Raw genomic sequence first — 27,794 nt, forward strand, 5'->3', positions numbered from 1 at the left:
CCTATCTGGAGTAACTGAGCCAATTAGTGAAAAACCTGGGAACAGTCATGTGGTGCCCACAGACAGAGAAATTTACCCATCAAGCATTTACTGAGCTCTGCTGCACGCTGGGCATTGTACTATAAGCTGAGGACATGGAATGATGACTACAAATACATTGTCCTGTGATCTAAGTGAGTTGGCTAGACTCGTAAACCAATGATCACAGCAAATCTACCTAAGTACAATTATAGAATTGAGTCTTTAATTAACCCCTGTTGAATCAATCTAGGGAAGTTTAGTAATTGAGATATAGAAATAATTTCTTTTGGAAGATTTCACCTAAAAGAAGTACTGGAACTTAGATTCCACAGACAGGTCTTTAGCTGAGATTTCAGCAATTTCAAGTTAACTTGACTAATCAGAATATTTCATTTGCATTTATAGAATATGAATGAAGAACTCATACATTTTAGTCATATACTCAAAGTTGTGTTCATTCTTTTTTTTTTTTTTTTTAGCCAATGTTAGGTGTGCATACAAAGAATGCAGACAGAAATTCTGATTTGATTCATTCTTCTGTTTGGATCTAACTAGTTAATATTAACAATAGCTAAGCTATTAACTTTTCTAAAGGATAAATTCGTACATTGTCATGGATGATGGTGAATCTCATTCCAGTGAGAAGCCTTACTCTATTCAATTTCTCATAAATTCTCTTCGATAATTAGTTTCAAGAAATAACACCAGGTGACATCTTATTTTCTGGTCCTCCTGGGAATTTCTAAATCATGTGACAAGGACACTAACCACAAAATTCAACAGGGAGGTGGTATTAACATGAAACACTCAACATGGAGTCTTTCCTTGATATGAGCCTCCAGGCTCCCTAGATCCTTGAGTGTCCATTCGGCTCACTTGCTGTGATAACTTCCAGTGACTGCTGCTTTGGTGATCCTTATAGAAGCCCAGAAGAAATTCTTGGGTTTCCCCAGTATCTCAAAACTCCACCTATGTCTCTGTCTGGTTGGTTTGCTCATATCTGCATCTGGTTTATATGTGCCACTACTCAAATGTTCTAGACTTTACTTTCAGAGATGGAAAGGAAATGCCATGCTTGGGTTGGAATCTGACACTAGAGTGACTCTTTCCTACCTCTCCTCCATGCAGACATCACGGGCCACTGGTTCTTTTTTTATTGCATTTTAGGTTTTGGCATACATGTGAAGAACATGAAAGATTGTTGCATAGGTACACATGTGGCAGTGTGATTTGCTGCCTTCCTCCCCCTCACCTATGTCTGGCATTTCTCCCCATGCTATCTTTCCCCAACTCCCCACCCCCTGCTTTCCCTCCCCTATTTCCCCCCAACAGACCCCAGTGTGTAGTGCTCCCCTCCCTGTGTCCATGCGTTCTCATTGTTCAACACCCTCCTATGGGTGAAAACATGTGGTGTTTGAGTTTCTGCTCTTGTGTCAGTTTGCTGAGAATGATGGTTTCCAGATTCACCCATGTCCCTACAAAAGACACAAACTCATCATTTTTGATGGCTGCATAATATTCCATGGTGTACATGTGCCACATTTTCCCTGTCCAGTCTATCATCGATGGGCATTTGGGTTGGTTCCAGGTCTTTGCTATTGTAAACTGTGCTGCAGTGAACATTCGTGTGCATGTGTCCTTATAGTAGAACGATTTCACTCTGTGCCTCCACACAAATGGTGGCTGGTTTCCCAGGGCAAATATATATACATATGTTTTATACACACACACACACACACACACACACACACACACACACACACACTCACATACATATATACTCGCATATATATATATACACACACACACATATACATGCATATATATACACACACATATATACATACATACATACACAGACACACACATTACTAACTGCTTGTCCCTAGAGATTCATCCCAGTCTCAAAACCCATTCAATCTTCTACCCTCTTTCCTCTGTATGTCATACATCTACATCCTACCCTTGATATTTATAAAAGGTCAAAGCAGAGAAAGACTCAAGACCCAGCCCTCCCCACATGCAGTGGGCCTCTGTGCCTTCCACCCCAGTGACTTCTACAGGAGTGTACACCACAGCTCTGATAGAAGCACTGCAGACATTTCAAGAAAAACATATTTTAAAGAATAGTAATAGTTTGAAGATTTTAATGGAAGCATAGTACTTTGGACATGAGGTGTTCAATAACCGTGTGATGAATGAATGAATGAATGGTAAGCTTCCAAGTGCGCCTGGGGAATGAGGCAGCTCCCTATAGTTGAAGGCACTTGGATGGAAGTTGGCCCCTTTCCCTTGCTCTATGTTGCAATGGTAGGCATCTGAAAGGATCCTAGATTAGTTCAGATGGGTGAGCCTACTTCCTGCCATCTGAGAATGGACAGAGCACTTTCAGCTCTCAGGGGTGAGGCAGTTTAGGTTATTTAATCAAGAGTGTGTATGGGTTACCCACAGTATTTACTAGAATAAAGCTTTACTTGGTAGCTATTGGGACACATAAGAGGAACAAAGCCAGTCCCACCAACAACAACCCTTTGTTTTTATCTTATTATAGTGACTGTTACTCATTTATTCTTTTACTCGGTCATTCATGGAACACCTTGGAATGCTCCCTTCTACTAAACTATACTGGGAGCATAACTGTGAACAAGTCAAAACTCCTGTTCCCATTTCAGTTCTCAAATGATCACAGTTCTCACTGTTCCGGAGCATGACTTTTTACTTTCTCAAACAATTGTCTCTTGCTCTTGCCTTCATCTGATTCTTATATCAGCCCAAAAGAAAACAGAGGCCCAGAAGAGGTTGAAGATTTTGAGGGTGGCACACGGCTAATCTGTAGCAGATCTGGGTCCTGTTTTATGACATGGAGAGCGATGCATAGTTTCCATTAGCCAGTTTCATTTTCCTTTCAACAGGAGCCCGGCAGCAACACACTTATCAACAAGGGCAGTGATTTTTGGTTGGACCTTCTCTGGGCAAAGGACTTTGGACACCACTAACAACTTTTTTTAGTCTCTTTTACTGACAGCCACTGTATTCAATTTTCCAATTTTCCATTGGGATCTGGTAACCACATAGGAAAAGGGATGAACTATCTTTCTGCTCCTTTTATACTAAGACTCATCCTACTTAATTCCTCATTTAAAACAAGAACTTTTGTTATTCCAAACAATATTCAGTTACCAAACAGTTGCTCTGGATTAATTGTAGGATACCACTCTCTGTTAGGATAGAGCACACTGTCCATCAGCCCCACCAGACCTGTTAAGAGTGAAGAAGGAAGGCACTTCCAGGGAGGAACCAAGGCCTGGGAGCACTAGCTGTCACTCACTTCTTCCTCCTCTGAATGGAAACTCCCCCTGAGCACAATGACAGGCTCTCCAGGCCCTTCAGGGCTCCTGGGAAAAGTGCTTAAGCCCACAATACCCTCTGTGATCTGTTTTCCATTTGCAGAGGGGGAAAAAAAATCTCTAATGTTGGAGGTTTAGCTCCATGGGAAACTACAACGGCAAATTGAATTTTTGAAAATTAAATCCAATTTAAAATGCATTAAAGACTATTTAAAGCAATCTTCTGGTGAGTCCTTGGTTATATGAGGAATCTTTCTGGGAAGGAGAAAAGCAATCCCTGATGTATGGGTTGTATAAATCTGGGTTTACACCAATAAAACTTTCTTAAAACGAGGTGTGGGGGCCTCAACTACAAAGAGGTGAACGCTGGCACCCCTGCCCAGCACTTCAGGATCCTTACTGGATCTCTCATCAAAGCACAGAGGAAGGTTTCTTTGCACAAGAGAGATTAAGTTTCTATTTAAATTAAAGGGCCCCAAGCAGAGGAGGACATGCTTTGAGAAGAGCCATTGTAAAAAGCCGTTGAAGCTATGGCACTGAACCCTGTGGAAGATGGCACCCATCACCATAGGAAAGGAAAGCCACACAGCTCCTCTCAACTTTGAAATGTGCATGAGGTATGTGTGAATGGTGTGAATGTTAGCAACATGAGCTTTGCAGCAAGATAGACCTTGATGTTTACAAGTCCTATCACTCTGAACAAGTTATTTACTTTTTGAGCCTTAGTTTCTTCATCTGTACAATGAAAATATGATGGTGCCTCACTGTAGAGTTGTTGTGAAAATCCAATGAGCTAATACAAATGAAAAGTTTCAGTCCAGTACCCTACCGTAATGTTAGTTGCCACACTAGCATCATCAATTCCACTAATTTAGATGAGAATGAAAAACCATAGGGAATAGTCTGAGGCCTTCTGATTATTCAGTAACATCATCATCATTTCATACAAATTGATCACACACCGAGGGGGATGTTTAACTGGCCACACTCGTTCCATCCCAGAGTTCTAGGTTCTATGCATGTGAAGGCTACTCTTTCCTGAATCGCCTGCTGGATATTGGCCTAGTTCCCTTCATCAGAACACACCTGTTCTGTGCCTCATTCTCTCGAAGTCCTTTCTCAACCAAACGATAATTGGACAAGCTGACTCCATTTATGTCTGGCCTTCCAGGTGACACACTACAGCTCAGTTTAGCACTTAAAAATTAACTTTAATTCTAGAATTTCAGTACCATTCAGCACTTGGCGTTTAAGGCAGCAAAGTACCAGACGAGAGGATTAGGCCCGAATTAGAAGCAGGCTGAAAATATTATACGAGGACTCTGGCATTTCTGCCTGATTCAAGTTACACTGACTTCCAATCATGCATTTTATCTTTTGGCATGCTTACATAGGTGCCCAATAAATGTTACCTTTGGTGATAGTAAAACAAAAGCCAAACTTTCAAAAGCTAGAATATCCAAAAGACCATTGTCTGCATTCTTGGCAGCAGCCAGATAGCCAGTTTTCCCAAGTCAGCAGCCTTTAAGGAGGCTGGCAAGGGGCCAGTTCCCAGGGTTGGCGCATTCCTGGGGCCTGGCAAGAGGCCACGGGACCCTGTTTCCTCTTTCCTTCTCTTTACGTAGTGGAAAAATTTTCCCATTTTGACCCCTGAGTCTTTTTCCCCCCATCGAAGTAAAAGGAGTCAGATGGGAAACGTTCCCCAGTTCCCTCCCAAAACTCATCTCCCGCTGTTCCGAGCTGGCAGAGCTTAAAGCAATTGAAGGCATAAGACACACAAAGGAGGGGTCCTCAGGCCAGTCATCCAGCCTGATTCGATCAGGAGCATGGGGCCTGGAGCAAGGAGGACCAGTGGGACCTTGAGCACAGGGAGTCATTGTACATGTGCTTGGAAGACTATAGGCACTTCTGGAAGCTTTTGGAATAAAATTACCTGTTATAAATAGACACTGGCTTGGTTTCAGGGTTGAGAGCAGGAGGCCAAGAGTTCCAGAAAAACACAATGCTCCATATAAGAAGGTCTGGCGTACAGCTCATTAATAGGAGACTACTGAGCAATTGGACAAAGAAGAAAGGAATTTGAGGTTGGTCAGATATGACCTGTAGTAAACACCTGGGCAAACGTTTCTGGCTGATAACATCAAGGATATGCTATTCCACTTTTAAACATCATGTATGTATATATGTAATGCTTCCTTCCAAGTGCAGACAAAGAAAGCTGCCATCTGGAATGGCCACGTCAACTGGTCCGCATGTTTCCAGGGCAGAGAAACCTGCATGCCAAGCACAGTGCTGCGCACACTATTTGTGTTGAGTCCTTCCCCTAAATTCACTCAACACCACTTTGAATAAGAGATGACCATCTCTACTAATAGATGAGACTGTGGAGCCTCAGAGAAGGCAGGTGACATGGCCAAACTCACACAGGCAGTAAGTGGCAGGTTGGGATTCAAATCCAGTTCACACTCATTCTCCAGCCAACCCATGCTCTCTCCTCTGCATTTATAGGGTATCTGTTTCCACAGCGCCCTTTACAATGAGTGCTTTGCACACAGCAAGTTTTGATACAGCTTTCTTCCTGAGTCTGCCACTGCTGCTTCAATATTTGATAGAAATTTTGGAGTTTAGCAGGTAGGAGCTTTACCACTCCCATCATAACAAGATATTTCCTTCGCATAGGGCGACACAGCCTGCAAAACAATTCCTTGTTCTTTGTCTCACTTAACCCTCGTGACAATGTCCCACCATTGAAGACACAAATATTCACAGAGTTTAAGAAACTTGCTAAAGGCCACACATCTACCAAGCATTTCAACTCCAGCTCTAGCCTAAAGATTTACGCAGTTCTAATGCAGTGATCCATCTCCTAGACCACCCTCCCGACACACCAGCATCACACAACTTTCATCAGGACTGTTGAAGAGAAGACCATGTCACTGGTTACATGGAACTTGTGTTCTGAAAGTGCCAAATCATATTGTCTGCTGAAACCAAATTGACAAGTCCAAGGGAATGGACTGGAAAACAACACACAAAAATCTATTTCAAATAAAATATTATAAATGGACTCGTGTTTTCTCAGCCCAGAAACGTGAGAAGAGAGGGTGGCAGAGTATATTGCTTTATAGAGTCAATGTGCTGGATACATTCGTTTGGCCTCCCCACACCCACCCTCCACCCTTCCCTGCCCTGGTCTGGGCCCAGAGCACTACATGGGCCCCATTCTCTCTGGCTTCCAACTGGGTTCAGCCAGTGGAGGCCCCAACAGGGAACAAGACAGTGGGAGGAGAATGAGGTAGGAGTGTTCATGTCCTGATTCCCTTGCTGCAGAGCCAGCACGGTCGGTTGGCTATATCCCTTCATTTAAGGTGGCATTTCCTGCCAAGTGGCTCACTCCTTATAGCGACATGGTTCTATAGCCATTTTCTAGGCCTAGTGGAAATGGCTCCCCACTGTTTCTAGCTGCAGGGGATTGCATTATTATCTTGTTTCGCTGTCTTTATCCTGCCACCCCTTTTAAAGAGGTCCTTTATTAAACTCTCCTCCAGTACCTGGCATGAGTGTGCAATGTACCTCCTTCCAGGACCTTGCTGCAGTAAACAAAAAAAAACCAACATTATTGATTTTGTCTTTGTAGACAAATTATGGGAAGTTACTGAAATCCTCTAAAAGGATGAGAAACACTAATTACTTTAGAACAGGTTCTCTCTTTCATTCACTTCCTTCTCGTCACACTTCACCAAACAGGAATAAGGTCAGATATTCTGCCTCGGGGGCCTACCAAACTGGGCCCAGGAGATCTCCACATACCTACCTGCCACACCCACAGTCCAGCCAGGAGTCCGCTCCAGGAAGAATGCAGGGCAGCACTGGCCTCATCCCAGTCTGTCTGGTTGGTGCCTTCAAAGACTTCGCTCTCAGCGTTCGCCGGCCCATGCTGGATCACTGCCAGACTCATGGCCACTCCGTCTCCAAAAACGGCAGGCCTCTGACAACAGCTCCTCCTCACAAAAAGGCCAACAGCCCCTGAGCTTACTTATCTGCTGGCTCTGACAGATGGACCCCAGAATTTACCAAACCAAATTATTTTATTTCCCTCCACACATCTGTGTGCATGAGAGCAATCAATGAATTAATTGCATTAGGAAACTTACCAAGCTGAAGACAACTCTTTAAGAACCAAAAAGGTGCAGAAAGACAGAAGGCAAGCAAACCTCAGAGGCATCTTCTGAAATGGACAATTATGATCCATTAAGGCTAGTTAAGAAACTGAAATTTATAAGGAGGAAACATCTGGAACTGCCTGGAATGTAAAGGAACCAGGAGGAACCATTTTTTGGGCTTAGAGTGAGCAGCCCATACAAATGTGATTCCATGTTAGGAGAGAACCACAAAATTAGTATATAAAGGGGCCAGAACAGAGGCAGTGCATCTGGTGTTAACTGAAGCGTTTGAATATGATGGCTCCTGGATTTCCTTTTGAAATATTAATTGAAATTGGCTGGAGATGAGGGCTGCATGAAAACTGGTAGAAAGATCATAAATACTGGTTAATCTAAGCCAGGGCAATGGAGCACAGCAATTCGACATGAAGTAATGAGAAATGCTGCCCCATTCATGGCCATGAACCCTGTGGATGTTTAAAAATATTAACTGATAATAATGAACTATAGTACTGGGTGGTAAATTAGCGTAAGATACCTAGGCTGCTGAAATACAGCTAATATATATACAGTTTGTACAGCATACACTGTTGAATGAATGAGAAGAAAAGACATAAAAATGACTTAGCTATGTGATGCAGTTTGCCTTGCACCAGAATTAGGGGTAAGAGAATGTTAATACAGGAGCCGGGAGGGGTGGCCAGAGGGGACAAGAGGATAGTTAGGACAATAATTCAAGATTATAGTAGACCTTGCTTAGGGTCTTGGCAATTTCTCAAGTGTAAGCCAAACACCCTTGAGTTAGACCCCATTCTTTTAAGACACTGTGGTTTTCTCAATAAATTTCTGCTTCAGGGAACTCAGGGATATCGTAGATTAAATTTGGACAAATTTATTGGGGGAAGATATGAAAGCCTCCTTGGGGAAGCCCTCCCTGATCAAAATAGCCAGAAGAACAACTTCCTCTCTGTAGCCCCATCAGTCTTGTTGTTTGCACCACTGTAAACCTCCTGGTACTATGATTTGTGTATATGTGACAAGATTTTTTTTTTAAAGCTTTGCAAAGCAGAAATCATGGTTTGCATTTCTTAGCATTCATTTCACTGTGTTTCAGACCCAGTAGGTGTTCCATTCCTGTGCTGATCAATGAGAAACTCAAAAAAGAAGAGCAGGCACATATCAGAGGAATACCCAGATGCCTATTAGGTTTGGGACCAGCTTCTAAGAGGATCAGTGAAAGTTCTACCTCTTGTTATGGACAAAGCACTAGAGAGTCTGCCATGGGAACAATCCTAGGCTGCCAGAGGATGATGTGGAAAACTCAGTTGCCATGGAAACTTGTATGATCTGATGATTCCCATTGTTGAAAGATGGTGAGACACCAGGAGAATGACAAACAGACCTTGGAGCCCTGAGAAAACACAGAACATGCCAAGCAAACACCTCTGCTCATTTGGACTTATTTCTGCTATAGAAGCAGTCTCATTTTATCATCTGTCAATAACACAGCATTTATAAAAGGCTTTCAAAGGTGTCCAGTTCCTATTTTAGTGATTTCAGTGACAACAAGGATGCACAGAACTACCTCTGATGCTGTCAGACAATACTTATCACAGCAGCTGAATACAGGTGAATGAAACAGGTGTCACCTGAGCTCCTGCTCCATGACTCTGGCAAGGGAAGGCATCCATGGGCAGGTGCTATGGTCAGCACTAACGGCAGGTGAACCACTCTTGCATCACAGATGCCTGTGGGAATCTAATTACACCTACAGACTCGCTCCCCAGAAAAATGTACAAATGCATATAGCCTAAAATGTATCAGAGAATTCAAAGCCCTGGAAGTCTGTTTATAAATCTCCCCTATCAAGCACCTTGGGACTCAAGAGAATCCAGGACATTATACTAATAATCTCTGGTGTAAAACAAACAAAAAACTTTACACACACACTAGACCCATCCTTGGGCAAACCTGAAAAGCAGCATGCTACTTCCTCTCTCCAGCCTTCTCAAACAGCACTCTGGGCCTGATGTATGTGGGCCTCATTTATCCCATATTCAGTATTTGGTCACTACTAAGTTCACTCACTCATTCATTCATTTTACTGAACTTTTTCTTTGTGTCAAACTTTAGGAATCCAATGTGAATATGACATGACCCATGCCCTCAGAAAGCCTACAGTAGAGATCAGGCAGGGGTGATTTTTCTTTTCCGGGGACATAAGGCCATGCCTGGAGACAGTTTGGGTTGTCACAATGAGGAAGGGGTGCTCCTGACATCCAGTAGGTAGAAGTCAGGTATCCCAATAAACATCCTACAATACACAGGACAGCCCTCGTGACAAAGAATGATCAGGTCCAAACTGTCAACAGTGTTAGGGCTAAGAAACCCTGTTCTAGAGCACACAGACCAGTGGGCATATGAAAAGGCCAGAAGTAGGTGTTATGCCAGCTTAGGAATGGGCATGTTCATAAGAACTCTGGAACACGTGGCTTTGACAGCAGCCTGCCTTCTTTTCAGAGATGAGAGGAAGGAGAGAAGGAAGCAAAGGAGCGATTCAGAGAGAGTGACAACCACAATGAAAGTGGATCTTCCTTCAGACAACATCAGAGGAGGCAGCACCAATTGCAAGTGATGGGCAGAGAAATGGCATTTCTTCCAGAATCTCTTCATGGGAAATGCTGCTGACTATCTACTCACCTCCATCGGTCAGTGGCCCAGCAGAGAGAATGTGCAGCCATCTGGTAGGACCATCACTCAAGTCATAAACCCCACTGCATGCTGGGGTACAGCTATATGCTGGATGTGCTCCATCACTCACCAAGTCCTCCCTACCCTTCTCCCATTCTAGTCAGTAACTCCACCTTGTACATGTACACACCACAATCGGTCCTCATATGAATAAAAACATAAAATTCTATATTGTGTATACACACACACACACTATTAAAAATTACAATCTCTTCTAAAGTTGGTTCCAAGGTCTGGTTCATGAGAAAATCACAAGATCAGAAAGCAGACCTAGACCCATGTTCTATATTCCTTATAAGTCTCCCCCTCCCACCTCTACTCCTTTGTCAATTGTTTTGCTGAAACCAAGTCTGGCCTCCCTCTGATCTAGACTGTTCTAAACTGCAGGCTCATCAGTGGGCACAGATAAGGCAGATGTGCTAATGCACATGATCTACTCCTGTTGAGGTAGCTGGTGCTCTTTAACATTGTGAAGCACCATGAAGAAGCTCCCAGTCACTGGCATAAAAGAGTTTTCTGCTTCAGAGTTGTTAGCTGTGCAGATGCAGTCTAGTCTGGAGGCAGCCAGACCTGAAGTGAAATCCCAACTTTATCACTTACCCGTTCTATTGCCTTGAGGAAGTTGATTAACTTATTAAGCTTCAGATTTCTCATTTGTAAAATAGGGAATAATTAGAGTTCCTTCCTTAAAGGGTTGTTGTTAAGTATCAAATGGGAGTTTTCATGCGAAGTACTGAGCAGCATGCCTGGCCTATACTAAGCCTCCATAAATTTCAGCTACTATTAAAGGGAAGGAAGCCATCCTGGTTGAGACTTAATGCATGATTCACTGACTGAACATGCTGATCTGTCTGCTAAAGTGGCTTTGATGTTAGCTTCTGCCATCCCCATTGCTGACACGCTGTCTGCCCACTGCTTGGACCTAGTGTACTTCCATTCTTTATTCATACTCTGTCCTCAGCACCAGTGTTGCCGCAGATCTCCAATGGCCCTTCAAGGCTTTTCTTGTTAAGATCTAATCTCTTCCCACTCTTCTAGGGTCCCTTCAAGACCTGTAGCAAGTAGCACATGTGGGTGGTGCCCACCTGGCCCAGCTTCCCCTGCCTTTTCTTAGCTCATCTGCCCCCAGATCCATCCATGAGACCCAGAGATCTGCACTGTTGGAGAATAGGTGGGTAGGGCACTTCTCCTGCATTTCTGGACCTGCAGTGATTGGCTGAGCTCAGCTGGTGGACAGATTCACTGGGTAGATTCTCATCTAAGGGTCTGACACTTCTCTAACTCCACCCCTGCCCACTCTCAAGAGGGCACAGTCAAAATTTCAGCATGACACTTTGGAAAGGTTGCTAAACCAGGCCAAAGACAGTCTATTCTCTACCAGTTGCTTTTTTCCTAAAAATGGCCTTGGCTACATCCTCAGACATCACTATATCTTCAGATACGTGGCTCAGGACTTGGTCTCTGTTCTAAGTACATCTAAGAGACAATGAAATAATAAATAGCCCAGTTAGAAGAAATGAGGCAGTTGGAGAATTAAAAATTTCCCTCTCATTGTTTGGCCCTCCCTGACTTGATGCTCATTTGGGAAATCTCAGATCTTGATATCAGAGAACAAAGATCAGGTTTCCCAGAGGACAATTTGGCATGTTCCCAGTGGCCAGGGGCACAGGGCAAACAGTACTTTATATAAGCTTTTGTCAGTAGACATGGTCAAGGGAGACTGAGATTAGAGTAGCTGGACACCTTCTATAAGAAGCTGGTGTTTTGTGCTCTGTACAGCATCCCTATGGTAAGAGGAGGTCTAACAAGCGAACCAAGAGAGTCAAGAAAGATCCAGTCCTGCCTGAAGCACTACAGAATGAAGACTGTTGTTTTCTTAGTATTCATAACCCACTGGCTATAGGCTGTACTGAGCAACAGCAGCAATACCTCTACATTGCATTTAGAAAAATTATCAGTAAGGTTGAACATACCCTATGTCAGTATTTTCTAAATATTTAGAAAATGCCTTCTAAACATTTTTCTATTCCCCTATTCTTCCTACCGGGGTATATGTACCTTTGATAACAGCCTAAACCTGCTCCTCTGTCTGCTCACATATCACATATACTGAGGGTAAACACAAATTACTACTTAAAAAGACAGCACCCAGAAAAGGTAAACCAGCACCCAGAAAAGGTAAACCAGGACTTCCATATTTCCCATTTCTCTTATGCATGCAGATATCCATTAGAATCCAGCCTACTGCCTCTCTTTGTAAATAAGGGGATTTTTTTGTAAATAAAATAGCTACATTTGATCATGTGTCTTCAGAGGCTGCTCTCTTCCTACGACAAAGGTGAGCAGTTGTAACTACTATTTGGGCCTTTACAGAAAGAGTGTGCTTATTCCTGCTTCAGAGTTAGGTCTAGTCACTAAATAGGGGAGAAATAACTGAAGATAAAACAGCAAAGATTTAAATTCAATATGAGGAAGAAAAAAAAATCAGTAACGATATGAGTTGGCACCAAATGATGCAGGACAAATATCCTTGAGTTGCTTCTTTTTTCTTTTTTTTTCTTTTCTTTTTCTTTTTTTCAAGACAGGGTTTCACCATGTTGGTCAGGCTGGTCTTGAACTCCCGACCTCAGGTGATCCACCCGCCTTGACCTCCAAAGTGCTTGGATTACAGGCGTGAGCCACCACGCCCAGCCGCTTCTTTTTTCTTTACTCTCCCAGTCCGCAGTTACCAAATTCCCTCTGTTGCTTCAAAACACAGCTCTAACTACAGCTCCTCCACGGTCCCTCCTCGCATCTTCCCAGAGCGACCTCAGCTCCTATTACTGTCAGTGCCACACTATGCATCTCCATGTGATGATATTTTTCCTGCTTACTAGGACATCTTCCCTAGATAAACTAGGAACACTTAAGGAAGTCTGTGCCCCTGTATCAGCCAGGGAGACCTTGCAGGAAAGAGATGGTATGCTAAAGCATCCAACTGAGGAGACTTTGGTAAAGGGACTGCTTACTGAATTGTGGGAAGAGCTAAGGCAAGCCAACAAACAACGGGCCAGCAATATCCAAGAGCCATTACTGCAAAGAATCCTTAAACGGTATGGGGAAAGTGAAGGTGCCAGAACACAGAGAGAGCTGTGGTTCTAACTATAGCTGGGGTTGTGGGGAGAGGGTTGTCCAACAAAAGCTGCAACTTTAGGCAGAGGTGCCAAGTTCCTGTCCTGGTCCATGGACAAGCAGGGTGAGAGTGGGAGAACAAATATCTCGACCTCTGATCTGCTAGGAGACAAGCAGGAGACCAGCGGGACCTCTTTCTTCCACTGGCCAAACCCAACCAGATGCCAGAAGACAAGGTCCACGTGGTATATCCCCCAAGAGCGATGGGCCAGGTGAAGAAGGATAATGAGTGGATCTGGAGGGAAAAATGGAAACCATTCAGCACATCCCCATAGCTGGTTTTCAATAGTGCTTGTTGATTGGCTTTGTGTTAATGAATGTGGTGGAAGGCTTGATTACTAAAATGATTTGAATATAAACCGTCAAGAGGCTGAAGGATGAATTTAGGGACATGTGCAGGTCCCTTTCTTGCTCTACAAACTTATAAAAACTACATTGCTGTCAGGGCTGAGGATTTAGTGTGGCCAACATTTTGTCTTCTTCTGTAGGGGGAAAGGAAACAGGGTGCCAAGAAGGAATCCATACTGCTACTCTCATCTGTGCTTAAAAGCTAAATGTATTTCTACCAAATTAAAAATAGAATGTTTGCTACTTAAATGTGAGCTGGTAAGAAAGATAACTCACTCTCCAGCATTCTCATCAGCTAAATACTATCACAGCTACAAGTGTCAAACAGCTACATGGGCAGCCGGGGAATGAGTCTTGCAAATAAAGGCGCACAGTGTGAAATGATGACTTTTGCTGATCAAAAAGCATCCTGGGGAGGGCTGAACAGTTTTGGGTCAAGAAGAAGGCTCGATTTCTGGGGTGATTTTCATCATTATCAGAGAGAAGACTGTACTTGCCGTGAATATATGGCTACTCCACCCACTCCTACTGGCGGAGGCAAACTAGTAGTCACTTGTTTTTGTCAACGGGCCTTTACAGCCCCACCCCACAACGAAACATATTTTTCATTTCAGTTTCACTTGTGTATCACTTTCTCTTTTTAAAGGGTGATTTATAAAGTTAAAAAAAATCAATAAATTTTCAGTGTATTTTCAGGGCGCACGTACGTGTATGTGTGTATGTGTGCACACACACACTCAAACCCTCTGCATGCACGTGACTAAGAACCACAAACTCACTTTCCCCAGCTGGAGCTTTCTTCAGTTTTTGGGCCATGAGTTTCTTTATTCTGTGGCTCTTCCTGTCTAAAAATGTAAAAGTCGTTGCAAGGGAGCTATAATTTCTACTCAACACTTCAGTGATTTGATTATATAAAATAAAAAGTGTAATGAAGTTAACAGTACCTTATTCTTGCAATACATTATGAGGAATATTTTCCTGCAAAAATCTGAAAGTGGAAATTACCTCTGGGCCCCCTAACACTTAAAAATATGGGTCATGATGATTACTGCAGTGGAATTTCAAGCCTTAAGAACGTAATATGTTTCTCTTTCCTCCATTCAGTTCCCCGAAAGGACATCCTCTCTTCCTGGGATAGTATACAAGGAAAGATGAAGAACTTAAGTGACAGGTTGTTCTACTTTTTGGTGTAATCCTAGCATGTGAGCTCAGTGTGTCAAAAGCAGATAACTTCTCTGGGCCTTAAGTCGTCTGCAAAGTGTGGGGACTGGATAATCCATTTTTTAGCATTCTAGATTCAAAAAATAAAAGAAAAAGCATCCCTTGGAAACAAAAACCACTGTAATGCCAGAGATTTTGTTGTTGTTGTTGATTGTTTTCTTCTTGTATTTCACAGCAGCCCTTATCTAGCATCTTCCCTACCTGCTTCTTGCCTAGTAATTTGTGTGGCTTCAGCATAGAGCTGAGGAGGAGCGCAACATCTTGAGTTCAGATTCTCCACAGGCCAGGCATCTCTGATCTTATCCCCAGTCTAGGTCTCTTTCTGACAGGTGGAATTCATTCAAGGTGCATTCAATGTTTTCCATTCCCAAAGAATCAACTCAGAAAGAATACTCTAGCTGTTCTTGTCCCAGAAGTAGCATCTCACTTGAAGAGGAGAACATGATACTGCAGCCAAGGGCAACATTGTAGTCACATGGTCTAAGTGCTATAATGTTGAATAGCATTTAAGCACTCCCCCTACGCACTGTGATAGGAAAGAACACCCTTTTTCAGAATTTTCCCAATCTGGTCATGCAGATGTAACACAGTCTGCCTCTAGGAAACAAAGAAAAGATTTCACTAGTATAAAAACTTTCCTAAGCATGATACAGGGAGACTTAACAGAATTAAGTTTCTCAGGTGGTGCCAAACAAGTTCTCATTTTCATAGTGTTCTATGCCAGCAAGTCAAGAAACATATTTGCAGCCCTCAACAAGTCTCAGGGTACAGCCATATGCCAAGAAGAATGTAAGCTCGATTTAGGCTTTTCAGCTAGACTGGTAATGTGACAGGATTTTACTTATGCCGATATTCAAGCTATCTTTAGGCAAAATTTAAATATGAGCATTGACACTGTTTCCCTTTTTCTGATTTGCAGGTACCTAAGGTCCCCATTCATGGTCACTCATGTCCCCCTGCCCTGTCCCCCCCATCCCTACCTTCCCAGTGCTCTGGGCTCTGCATTCTTCTGTTTTGCCTATTCCCTCAACAAAATTCTGCTCATCTGGTTGACATTTGACAGTGATCCAAGGCCATTTATTAATGGGCACTACTATGAATTATTGCAAGACAATAGCTTATTCTGTTTTACTTTATAGGATATTTGCATACAACTTGAAATCTGAGACAGAAATCTATGGCTTTGGGAACCAACCAATACAGATGATAGAGATTTCTGGGATAAGAGAATCTTTCTTGGGCTGCTCACGTCGTATCATATAGTTGTATCTGTCCTTTGCCTAGGCCTAAGACAAACCCTATTGGCATGCTGATATGTAAAAAGTGTTTTTCTTCTGCAAAGGAGAGGCACAGAAGTTATCTCTTTATCCCAAGTTTCCCCAAAAGTTAAAAAGGGAATACACACACAAACACACACACAGATACATAGACACACTCACACACCACTGTCACCACATTCGACCTGGAGTTAGCAAGATGAAGGATGTGAGATGGGGTCAGATCTACAGAGAGGAGAACTTAAAATGCACCAAAGTCAGCCTCTGAAGGTAGGCTGGTCAATGCACAGCCCAAAAAGACACAGCCATGGATTCTGAATAAGGAGAGAAAAGCTTGACATAAATGCCTAATGCAATCTTCTCTTCAAGTCTCAGAAACTCACATCTATGAACAATTTGTGAGGTGGAGCCTCAGCTGTTAGGAGGTAAATAAGTAATCTGTGCATGACAGAGCAAGACCTCAGCTGCAAAGTTTGAAAGGTATAATGGATAAATCAAACTAATAAATATTTCATTGAACTCCCTCTCTGCTAGACTCCAGGCCAGGTGCTGAGAACATACAAGTGAATAAAGCACATCCCTATAAAACGTGCACAAGAAGGAACCAAGTAAAATCTCTGTTTCAGAAAGTTTGCTTTCTATTTCAAGTTTGCTTGATTGGATTTCTTGCTCTGTTCACATGCATTGCAGAACATAAAAGGTGACCCACGCATGTTAGCCCAGAGACTGTGGAAGAGTCTTAGTGACTTAGTCTAAAGTGACTTAGTCTGTTTCACTGAACTGACCAGAATCTCATACCTGATAGCAAACCCAACCAGGTTGTTATGAATAATGTTCATCAGCATTAAACCTCTTAGAAAGAAAGTTTACAGACAACTGAACTAATGCACATACCAAAGAAGATTTCAGAGACTTCCTTGGCTCTTCAATATTTGAAGCTGTATTGAATTCTTGTTCAACTTATCCCCAAGGTTAAGATAAATGAGTGATGGAACAACTGCATATAGGCTTAGCATTTGGCATCAGCTATACAGTAGTGTTTTTGTATAGGCTGAAGTCTACATCAGCTAGAATATAATTATATATAATGTTGACAGATTATGACGTTTGCCTGTTAAGACACTATACAAACATTCCAACAATTTGCTGGCTTTGAGTTTGTAAAAAAATAAATGAAACAAATTCTCAAGGGCCGTTGCTAATGGGGAAACTGGAAAAGAGGTTTCAAAAGCACAGGGTTCAGGAAATAACAGTCAAAGAATAATGCATTTAAAGCCAAAACATATAGAGTGGTAAATGAATATTTAGTACTTACCACAAGACTGCTGTCTAGAGACAGCCTTTTTCCAAAGTCCCTTTTCTCGAGCTGTCTCTTTCCCTCCATGGATGAAGTTATTTATTTTCCTTTGTGACTTATAATAATCCCCCGTCTGTTTCCAGGGTCACTGAAAAAAGTGAACATGTGTTTTACTATCCAAGTGCACAGTGTTTAGACCTTTGTTTTCAACTCTCTAACCAGAAACAAGCATTGAAGCCAAAAAATACCCAGTCCCAAATAATAAGTATAGAACTGGGTTCTCTCAACTCAAAAGACCACTTGGTGTTACAAATGTAAGGTTGTCTTTATGGCGGCCCCTGTGTTTTTATAGGTTTTGCTAATGGAGTTGGGGAATGGGTTTGCAGGTTGAATCAGCAGACTGTGGAAAAAAGCAAACAGTCCGTTTCATGCCACACTTGCTTCACACCCGTCCTCTATCAGCCAGAATCATTCTGTTACTGTGCACATAGATGCTGTCTGCAAATTCCATGAGATCAAACTGACAAAACCACGCTCCATAACCAAGAGTTATTGAGCTCAAGGTCCAATGAAGGGAAACTGAAACATGAACATCGTTGTCAATATTTAATTTAAAAATATGTCATTTAAAAATATTTGAGGAACATTGTAAGATAGATTCCTTTTGGGATAGATTGATTCAAAATGAATGGTGGGTGATGTCATTACTGTCAATGAGTATTTATAGAACACTCACTGTATTTTTCCATATTAGATACAGTTCATCCTCAACTCCACTGAGATTGCTTTTTCTAGAATGATTAAGTATTCTGGTTAATAAGGATTCATCATATATGTTAAGTGCTAGCTTCCAATTTTCACAAAGATGTTAAAGGCTTGAAATAAAAGAAATAGATTACAGCCCAGGATTTCTTATCCACTAGCCAAGTGACCTTGGACAAGTCATTTAACTTCCCCGAAACTCATTTTTTCTCAACTACAAAACATAATGATAGCAATCAAATGATGTGTGAAAAAATGATTTAGATTCAGTAAATTACAATGCATATGTAAGTTATAATTACCCACAGATTACATTTAAAAGCAGTTAACCTGAAATACCAGTCAACATAATATATCCTTGATGATTCAGAAGGCACTTTGAAGTATAGAAATTGCACATGATCCTCATAAATAAACATAGCCATTGCACTGCTGATACAGAAAAGATGAAATTAACACAATGCCATACCAATCAATTTTTAAATATAATTGAAAAGAAATATGGTCCACAACTCTCAATGGCTCCAAGTCTGACAAGGTTTCATAGCCCACAGGATGTGGGCTCTCTCTCTTGGTTTCCTCCATCAGGAGGGTTGAGACAGTGGTGCCTGAGATAGGGGATGCCCAAACTATTGTCAATCATGGGAAACTGATGGGTTCATGTTCCAGCTTAGGCTCCCTCCTCCATGTTAGTCATTTCATCTCTTACTTTCGAGAACACTAATTTTAGTACATCACTGGTCCACTCAGAAACTCATAAGAGTTCAATCAGAATTTAGGATGAAATTCAAATTTTTCAACATCATTTTCTGAAATTCTAGGCCGTATTTTTCAGAAAAGAAGTTAGTTCTGTATACTGCTATAGGCAAGACTATTAGTCAACTGAAATTTGTTTGGGAGCCTGCCTTTCCGATTTCCAGCTGTTCTTGCCCACTTTGTAGCATTCCCCCTCTCCCCTAGCCTCAGGGACTGTATTCATCCGTAGTTCAGAACACCTTCTGCAATGATGAACCAGCTGGAGACTACTCAGGCCCTCATATTTCCCCCTTCACCAGAAACATTACCTCCTAAGTCTTGATCCCAAACAGCATGGGAATTTGATAGCTCACAATAGATTGCACTTTGGCTGTTAGCACATATGTATTGAGTGTCTACTGCGTAGAAGACAGTAGGAATACCCTAGGAATACCATATGGAATACCGTCCTTAACATATGGAATACGTTAGTTCTTACTAACTTGACACAGTCATGTACAAGAAAAACCAAGTTCCTGCCTTTGTGGAATGCATATTTTAATGAGGCATACAGAAAATAAGAAACAAACAAACTGCTCCAAACTGTAGTAGGGACAGTATGATGGAAATAACCTCCAGGAGGTGGTATAAAAGTGCCAAGCATGTGAACAGGGATAGCTTTTGGATACAGGGCTTAGGGTAGAAGCCAGCCATGTAGAAAGATGGGTAAAGATCCTTTCAGATAGAGGGAATAGGCTTTTAACTGTGAAGGAATCAGAAAAGAACTTAGCTGAGAGAGGACCCATTTCTTAAGAAGAAAATAGCCAGGAAGAGAATGTGTGAGAAAAGGGCTGAGTTGTACACAAAAGCCACAGAGTCTTGTAGGTCAGGGTAACTCTTATAGCTCTTATTCTAAACACAAAGGTTAACCTTAGGTTTTAAATTCACTTACTCCTCACTAGCAGGTAACAGCCAACGAATTATTTAGCCTTTGTAAGCTTCCACTGCTTACTCTATATGATGGCATTAATAATAGGAACTTCTTCATAGAAGGGCTTTGTGATGATTAGTGAGATAAGCCATTGAAATAGTTAGGCTGGGGACAGACACATGTAGGTAAGACTTAAATATTAGATATATTGATCATCCCTTCTGGCAAATATGATTAAACTCATTAAGAGCAACTTGACCTGTAATCTCAGCACTTTGGGAGGCCAAGGCGGGCGGATCACAAGGCCAAGAGATCGAGACCATTCTGGCCAACATAGTGAAACCCCGTCTCTACTAAAAACACCAAAAAAATTAGCTAGGTGTGGTGGTGCACGCCTGTAGTCCCAGCTACTCAGGAGGCTGACACAGGAGAATTGCTTGAACCCGGGAAGCGGAGGTTGCAGTGAGCTGAGGTCGCACCACTGCACTCCAGCCTGGTGCCTGGTGATGGAGTGAGACTCTGTCTCAAAAAAAAAAAAAGAGCAACTTGAGCTACTGGATGTTATGTTACTTCACAGGCACATAGGGCTGTCATTTTGGGAAATGGGGATCCTTCTGATAGTTCTCAAAGAGCCCAGTCTGCCTAGGTGGAAAGCTGATTCAACAGCTTTCTAAATGGATTTGGTCAACTTCTTTTTATATTTTATGGTACCAATAATATAGGCAGAGATGATATTAAAATTATTTAGCAACAATATGGCATTGGCCAATCATAAAGGCACAGTCCAATCAGGGCTGACAATGGCAACAGGCAGTACAATGATAGCAGAGCATCCTAGCCAATTCCCAGCCTAGGTGCACGTACTGGCCCCACTCCAAGAAGGTGAAAATTTGTGAGTTAAACCATAAAACAATCATGGAATGGGTCAGAGTAAAGTTATCCAAGTGGATCAAAGGAAGACTATCTAAAACAAACAGCATGGCAACCAGGATGCAGCAATATAAAAAGAGACATGATTAACAAAGAAAATATCAGAAAGGCTGAAACATTCCCATTCCTCGCACTGCTGGGAAAAGACTACAAACATCCAGCAGAGACTGCAGGTCCAGAGGGGAAAGGAGTATATATCATATTCTAAAGATGCCTGGGATTACCTGGTCCATTTGTACCACCCATCTAACTCAACTAATTCAGAGACTAGTATCATCAAGCAGCCTTCCAACTTTGACTCCTATGTAGTTTCACTTGTAGAAGAAGAACATGCTGACCAACAAATGTAAGTAGACAATCTTTTGAAAAATTACATTTTTAGTGCAAATTTGTGACTTAACATCTGACTCATTATATTTATTTATGTATATGGTTAGTATATTAGAGAGCTCGGGCTGCCATAACAGAATGACACAGACTGAGTGGATGACACAACAGACGTTTATTTTCTCAAAGTTCTGGAGGCTACAAGTCCAAGATCAAGGTGCTAGCAGAGTTGGTTTCTGGTGAGGCCTCTCTCCTTGTCCTGCAGATGGACAGCTTCTCACTGTGTCCTCACATGGCCTTTGCTTGCACATCCCTGTGTCTCTTCCTCTTCTTTTAAGTTCTAGCACATTAGAGTTCCACCTTATGACCTAATTTAACCTTAATTGTCTCCTCGAATGCCCTATTTCCAAATACAGTCACATTGGGGGTTAGAGTTTCAACATATGAAATTTGCAGGAGACATCGTTTAGTCTGTAATAGTTATTTTCAGTCAGGTTTCAAATCACATCTGAGTGTTCTATTAATCAAATTCCTAACTCTAAAAAAACTAAGGGAAACTCTTGAGTTGTGGTGATTATAGTGGCTACCTCCAGACTCCATGCCTCTCTGCTTATTAGGTGGCTGTTGGATGTTACTGCTCCCTTTCTGCCTCACCTTGCCCTGCTGTACTCTTCTCTGTATTGTGCATGTATGGGTGCAAACATGATCAAGACCATTCGGTCAGTGTGTTAATGCTGAATTCTGCCCATGGGAGACAGTGAGAGGAGATTAGAAGGCAAAGGGAAAGAAGAAGTCATTCTGCTTCCAGCTCTGGCAGAGCAGCATCCACAGCAGGTAACTGCAGGCTCCTGCAATTCCTGTGATTCCTCCAATAGGTCACCTAAGAAAGGGCACCAGCAATGCCCCAGTTCATGAGTACTGCCACCTTATCCCTCTGGCTTCTCCAGCCCTGTCAATACCATCATAGAAATTCCCTGCATTAAATTCCTCTTTACTTGAAACAACTACGGTAATTTCCTTTTTCTAGGCTTGACAATGTTTGATGAGAAACCCATGGAGACGCCTTTGGACAGGCAGCAAGCCTTCCTTAGGAAATACCTGGATTCCTTCTTCTGAGTCTTCTGAAATAATAGTCTGGAATTATTTTCTAATAAACACTAAGCCTCTAGAGGGCAGAGATAGCATTTTATGTTCTGTGTCCCCGTAGGTAGTATAACACCTAATGCATAGCAACATGAAGAACATTTGTTGTTTACAGGAATAAATGAATGAATGAATGTTGACAGCTGTCTTTGTGAACATATAAAGTAAGACGAAAATACAATGTTGTTCCACAAAGTATAGTATTTCTTTGTTCAGCAAAGAAATACTATACACACACACCCAAGCCTCAAAGAAAACATTTTGTCACGATTTTAAAATGTCACCAACCTAATAACTATTTACCTACAAAGAGCCATAACCGTGTAGTGTTCATGTCTTTTCTATGTCTTCCTAAATCTGTGGTTATAAAAGAATGCATAGCTTCCTCAGAGCAATGAGTTGGAAACCTCTCCCTCCCTCCATAGGGAAGAAAATGGTCATAGAGTTGAAGAAAAACAGGAAATTAAGCATCCTTTTATTGAATGATCATTATTGATACTAATCTTCCCTCCCCTCATATACACCCATTTCTAGCTGGTGAAACTATTTCTACTCAGTATCTGTAGAAATCTAAGTTGGCCTTAGTAACCCTTTTTAAATTTTTTTTCTCACAGATAGAAATGGCCTTTTCATGCTAGACAGATTTTTAATCTTTCTAAAGATGTCAGTAAATTCTATTTTCTGCTATACTTTGTTAACAGGCTGTATAATTTTCAAGAGAATAACAAAACTGCACCATTGAATACAATCTCAAAGGCATATTCCTTCACATACACACTGTCACACACACACTCACCTAGATATACACTCATACCTGATCTGAACACCACTTTCTCCAACTCTATGTCTGCCTTTCTGATTCTCCCACTTCCCATCCCGGCTTTGATACATTAATGGTATTGCCAGAAGAAATGGAAAAAAAAGGTAGTGCCAAAAGGGATCTCTTGGTTAGGCATTAGAAGATTTGGTTCCTAGCTTTCTTTGCCATGTAAATTTGAGCAGATTCCTAACTTCTGTGAGTTTACATTTTTTTATGCCTTTCTCACTAGGTCACCGTGAGGTTCCAATGAGATAATGCATGAGCAAGCCTTTCCATATCTAAATTCAAGATGTTTTCCGGTCAGCTTCATTAAGCAGCAAACACCACAAACTGTAATTGTTTGCAGCCTTATAAACATCCAAAGCACAGAGATTGTGTCAAATTCATTGTTATATTCCCTGCAGCATCCAACACATCAGCTCACGGTAGGCATGCAAAGAATAACTGCAGAGTAGAGAACATCAAGGACAAATAATAAATGCAGTAAGTTTCCTGTCGTTGACAAAGCAGCTCCATGGGTTTTCACCTTGGTTGCACCTCAGAATAACCTGGAGAACTGTTTAAACATACCAATGCCTGGGTCCCACCCCAGATCACTTGAATCGCTAGGGTGTAGGCTCCACGGATCAGAGTAACAATCGCCAGGGCTGGCAACCATCAGTTAAGGGCAGTGGCTCTCAAGCTTTGCTACATGTTAGATTGAATCACCTGGGGAGTCATTAAGGCCCATCCCCAGATGGAGAAAATCAGGATCGCTGGCCTTGGGAGCCAAACATCATTATGTTAAGATCCCTGAAGATGTAGTCAATGGAGCACCAGTTTGAGAAGATGAAGATGTCACTCTTTTCTTGATCTCTGTCCTTTTCTCAAGGCTGAGGGACTCATGATTGTTGGCAGCAGCCACTGCCTTTCCTTAGCCACTGTACCCAACAATTCATAATCTGCAAACCCTGACCCCAAAGAAAAGAAATGTCAGACACAAACAATTTGGATAAACATCTTTGTCCCTGTGTCCACTCTCAGGCTCATTATTCAAAATTAAGCTGCTTAAGTTGATTCTTCCTTTCATTCAGAAAACATCGTTAACTAAAGGTAGAAATATTAAATCTAGATTCCAAGTTAACATACAAATCTTATAAAACCTCAGAATGAGGCCATCATGTAGAGTTTCAGGGAAAGAACTCCAAATGGCAAGGTCAATGTTGCAGAAAATCATGACTCAGATGCCCCCAAACCCATTGCCTTCCTTTCTTCCCACTGCTTTTCACAAGCACCTAGCTCTTTTCAAAGTGCTACCAAGTAGAATGTTTGAAACTCCAGTCCTCTTTGTATTGAAATCTTTTTATTCTGCTCTATTAAGTCCGCAGAAAGGAAAGCACCGGCTTTCTGTATATTTTAAACACACACACAGCAGTCTCCTTTTGGAAGATGTTTTGGCTCAATAACTTTTACCTGTTGATACATCTATTTATGGCATAAATGGGTGAGAGTGTGTTTGTGCATGCTTGTGTATATGTGTTGAGTGTGCATCTGTGTATGTGTGCATGTGAGCGTGTACATGTGTATATGAGTGTATGTGTGCATGTGTATGTATATGCACTCTGACTTAACAAAACCACTCACACAGAAAAGTGTTGTGCCCATTCTGAATGAGTATAAAAACATGCCAAATGATGTAATTTTCAACCATAAAATTATTTTTTAATTCTACGAACCCCCTGAAACTGATTTAGAAGAAGATTAAATGCTAACAAATTTCCCAAATGTGGTGCTCATTCTTGCCAGATAAATTAGTGGCTGGAAATAGTCTCAGAGAGACGTGACAGCAGCCCTTTTCTTTCAAGTAAAGGGAAATTCTGCATGATGTTAAAAATTGGTTTAAATAATGGTTTCCTATGATCATGTTTACTAAACATCTCACTAATAACATTCAATAGCTTCTGGTTGGTAGTATAAATGCCAGGCAGACCTCTAGGAATCACTTCCCTATGGACCCCTCCTCAGATAAATGGCTATGGCCAACATAGAGGACTCGGGGAGCTGCACAAAGTCTGGGTCTGGAAATCTTGTCTATTTTTCAAGTGCAGCTCAGTGAACTCGAGCAGTTAATAAATTGCTATGAATCTGAACTAAAGTTCCTTAAGAGGTCAGAGAAAGCTCTTAGAACCTCCCAAACTTCCAATATTCAGTAATTTCTATTACTATTAAAACAAATTATTGAGATATAATTCATATATCATATACTCCACCCTTTTAAAGTATACAATTCAGTGTCAACCCTTCTAATACCAATAGTTATTCATTTGCTGCAGAAACTGGGGATTATGTCTCACTCCTAGTGGGGACACAAAGAAGTTTCCTCATCACTGCCTGAGGCTTCATCAAGCCTGCTGTCCCATGTCACCATCATCTTGGGTAGCAGCATCCTGGACAGCCCCGAGTTCATATTCTCCAACCGCCACTTACAAGTTATGTGACCTTGAGCAACTTATTTCACATCTCTTAGCTCTAGTTCTCTCACTGATAAATGAAGATAACAATAACAGTCCCCTTAAGATTACTCTGGAGATTAAAATGATTCCTGTTTTACTGGAGTAGATGCTCTGCAGGTGTAATTGCTCAAAAATTCCATTCATTCAAAATTAAGTAATATGTATTCTATACCTATTTTGTCTCAGACCCTTTGTTTGACAAGAAAGAAAGAAAAAAAGAGAAAGAGGAAGAAGGGAGGAACAGATAAAGGGAATGGGGAAGGAAGGAAGGAAGGGAGGGAGGGAGGGAGGGAGAGAAGGGAGGGAAGGAGAGAAGGGAGGGAAGGAATACAGGTCCTCAAATTTCAAGGACACCTAACATCTGAGAGAGAGAGAGAGACAGAGATTTATATATTGATTAGTAAAATGCAAGGTAAAATAAAAATGTGAATGAACAAACAAACAAGTACAAGATTTGAGCAAGGAGGATTCATTTTTTGTTGCGCTAACCCTGGAGCACTTGCCTTTACTGTCATTCCTGGTGTTGCCAGCTGATTTCCAGACACAAACTACTGCTACATCTTCAATGTATGAATTAAGAATGAAGAGACAGAATTGCAGGGGCTTAGACCAAAGTAAGCATTTTAGCTCTGGCTGCTCTCCTCAAACCATCTGTTCCCTCTCTCCCACTCTTTCTTTGTAAAGATCTCCCCCTGCACCACTGCTCTCTCTTTCCTCTGCCTCTTCTCCATTTATTGCTTTAAGAAAGGTTTTTAATACATCACATAAAATGTCTACATGTTGCAGGTGAACTCTTAAAGGGAAGGTCAATATAGAAACAAAACAGACAAAGAAATAAATTTTGTAAATAAATAAAGTGTGCTCATAACCCCAGTGGACTAGAAGAATATTGAGATAAGTGGCTAGGGAAAAGAATTTTCACACTGTGTCATCTGCTAACATTAATGAGTTAATTAAATTAGAAAAATTCCACTGCCAAAAGCAAAAACATCCAAATATATGGGATGCTGGGGGAATTACAGACCATGCTCCTAAATGCATTCTGTTCAAGCTTTTTTTTTGTTTGTTTCTTTGAGCAGGCTGTGGAGAGCTACACTTAAAAAGCCATCCAATTTCAAGAGAGTATTTTCCATCTGGGGCCAGTTGGATAGAATATGCTCTAAACTCTGCAAAGCCTGCTGAGAGACAACACAACTTGTTAAGAAAACCGTTTATGAAAAGGGATGTTTTTTGAAAATCCAGCAAAAGGTTTAACTACGATGTCCCTCCACATTGCGGAATTCATTATTTTCCATTGAATGTCTTTGCATACAAGTGAAAAACCGAAATGACTCAGGAAAAGGATGTAGTACAATAATTTGAAGCCTGTACATTTTTGCTAAGGCTTTAGCTGGTAATTAGAATATTTCCAATTACCTAGGTTTTTTTTTTTCACTTTAAGAGGTTATTCATTCTTCATTTATAGTAACCTCCCTCCACCTACCCACTGCCCAAAATAATCCTGATGTGAAAAAAATGCTAGAAGTGAAGTAAATGAGGATTAAGAGATTAAACTTTAAAAACCAATTAACATGCTGAAAACAACAGTAAGAATTTTAATAAACCACAAAATACAGAATATGACATTAAAGATGTCTTAATAACAGCTGCCAAAATGAAATGTATAAGAAAAATCTCTAAGATGTTTATCTTTTTCTATTCAATGTTTAATTAAATTGAGTTCATTTATTGAGAGCGTGGTGGGCTAAACTCCCTTAAAAAGGTAAAATAAGGCCAGGCATAATTGTTCATGCCTCTAATTTCAGCACACTTTGGGAGGTCAAGGCGGGAGAATCACTTGAGCCCAGAAGTTCAAAACCAGTCTGAGCAACATAGTGAGACCCCCATCTCTACAAGAAATAAATTAGCTGGATGTGGTGTCATGAACCTGTAGTCTCAGCCAACTCAAAAGGCTGAGGCAGGAGAATTGCTTGAGCCTGAGAGGTTGAGGCTACAATGAGCTATAACAATGCTACTGCACTCCAGCCTGGGTGACGGAGCAAATCCCTGTCTCAAAAA

The 27,794-nt window shown here is 41.4% G+C and overlaps 1 protein-coding gene across 1 annotated transcript in view; it reads right to left on the reverse strand.

Moving 5' to 3' along the window:
• NCKAP5 (NCK associated protein 5) overlaps positions 1-27,794 on the reverse strand; it is a 977,727-nt gene that overhangs the window by 810,259 nt on the left and 139,674 nt on the right. Inside the window, exon 2 of the mRNA XM_037741167.1 lies at positions 17,615-17,744. Within this exon, the coding sequence (XP_037597095.1) occupies positions 17,615-17,683 (69 nt within the window). The 5' untranslated portion in view covers positions 17,684-17,744. The remainder of the gene's footprint in view (positions 1-17,614; positions 17,745-27,794) is intronic.

Source organism: Cebus imitator, unplaced genomic scaffold, assembly GCF_001604975.1.
Source record: "Cebus imitator isolate Cc_AM_T3 unplaced genomic scaffold, Cebus_imitator-1.0 Scaffold95, whole genome shotgun sequence".
In the NCBI taxonomy this organism is placed as follows: Eukaryota; Metazoa; Chordata; class Mammalia; order Primates; family Cebidae; genus Cebus; species Cebus imitator.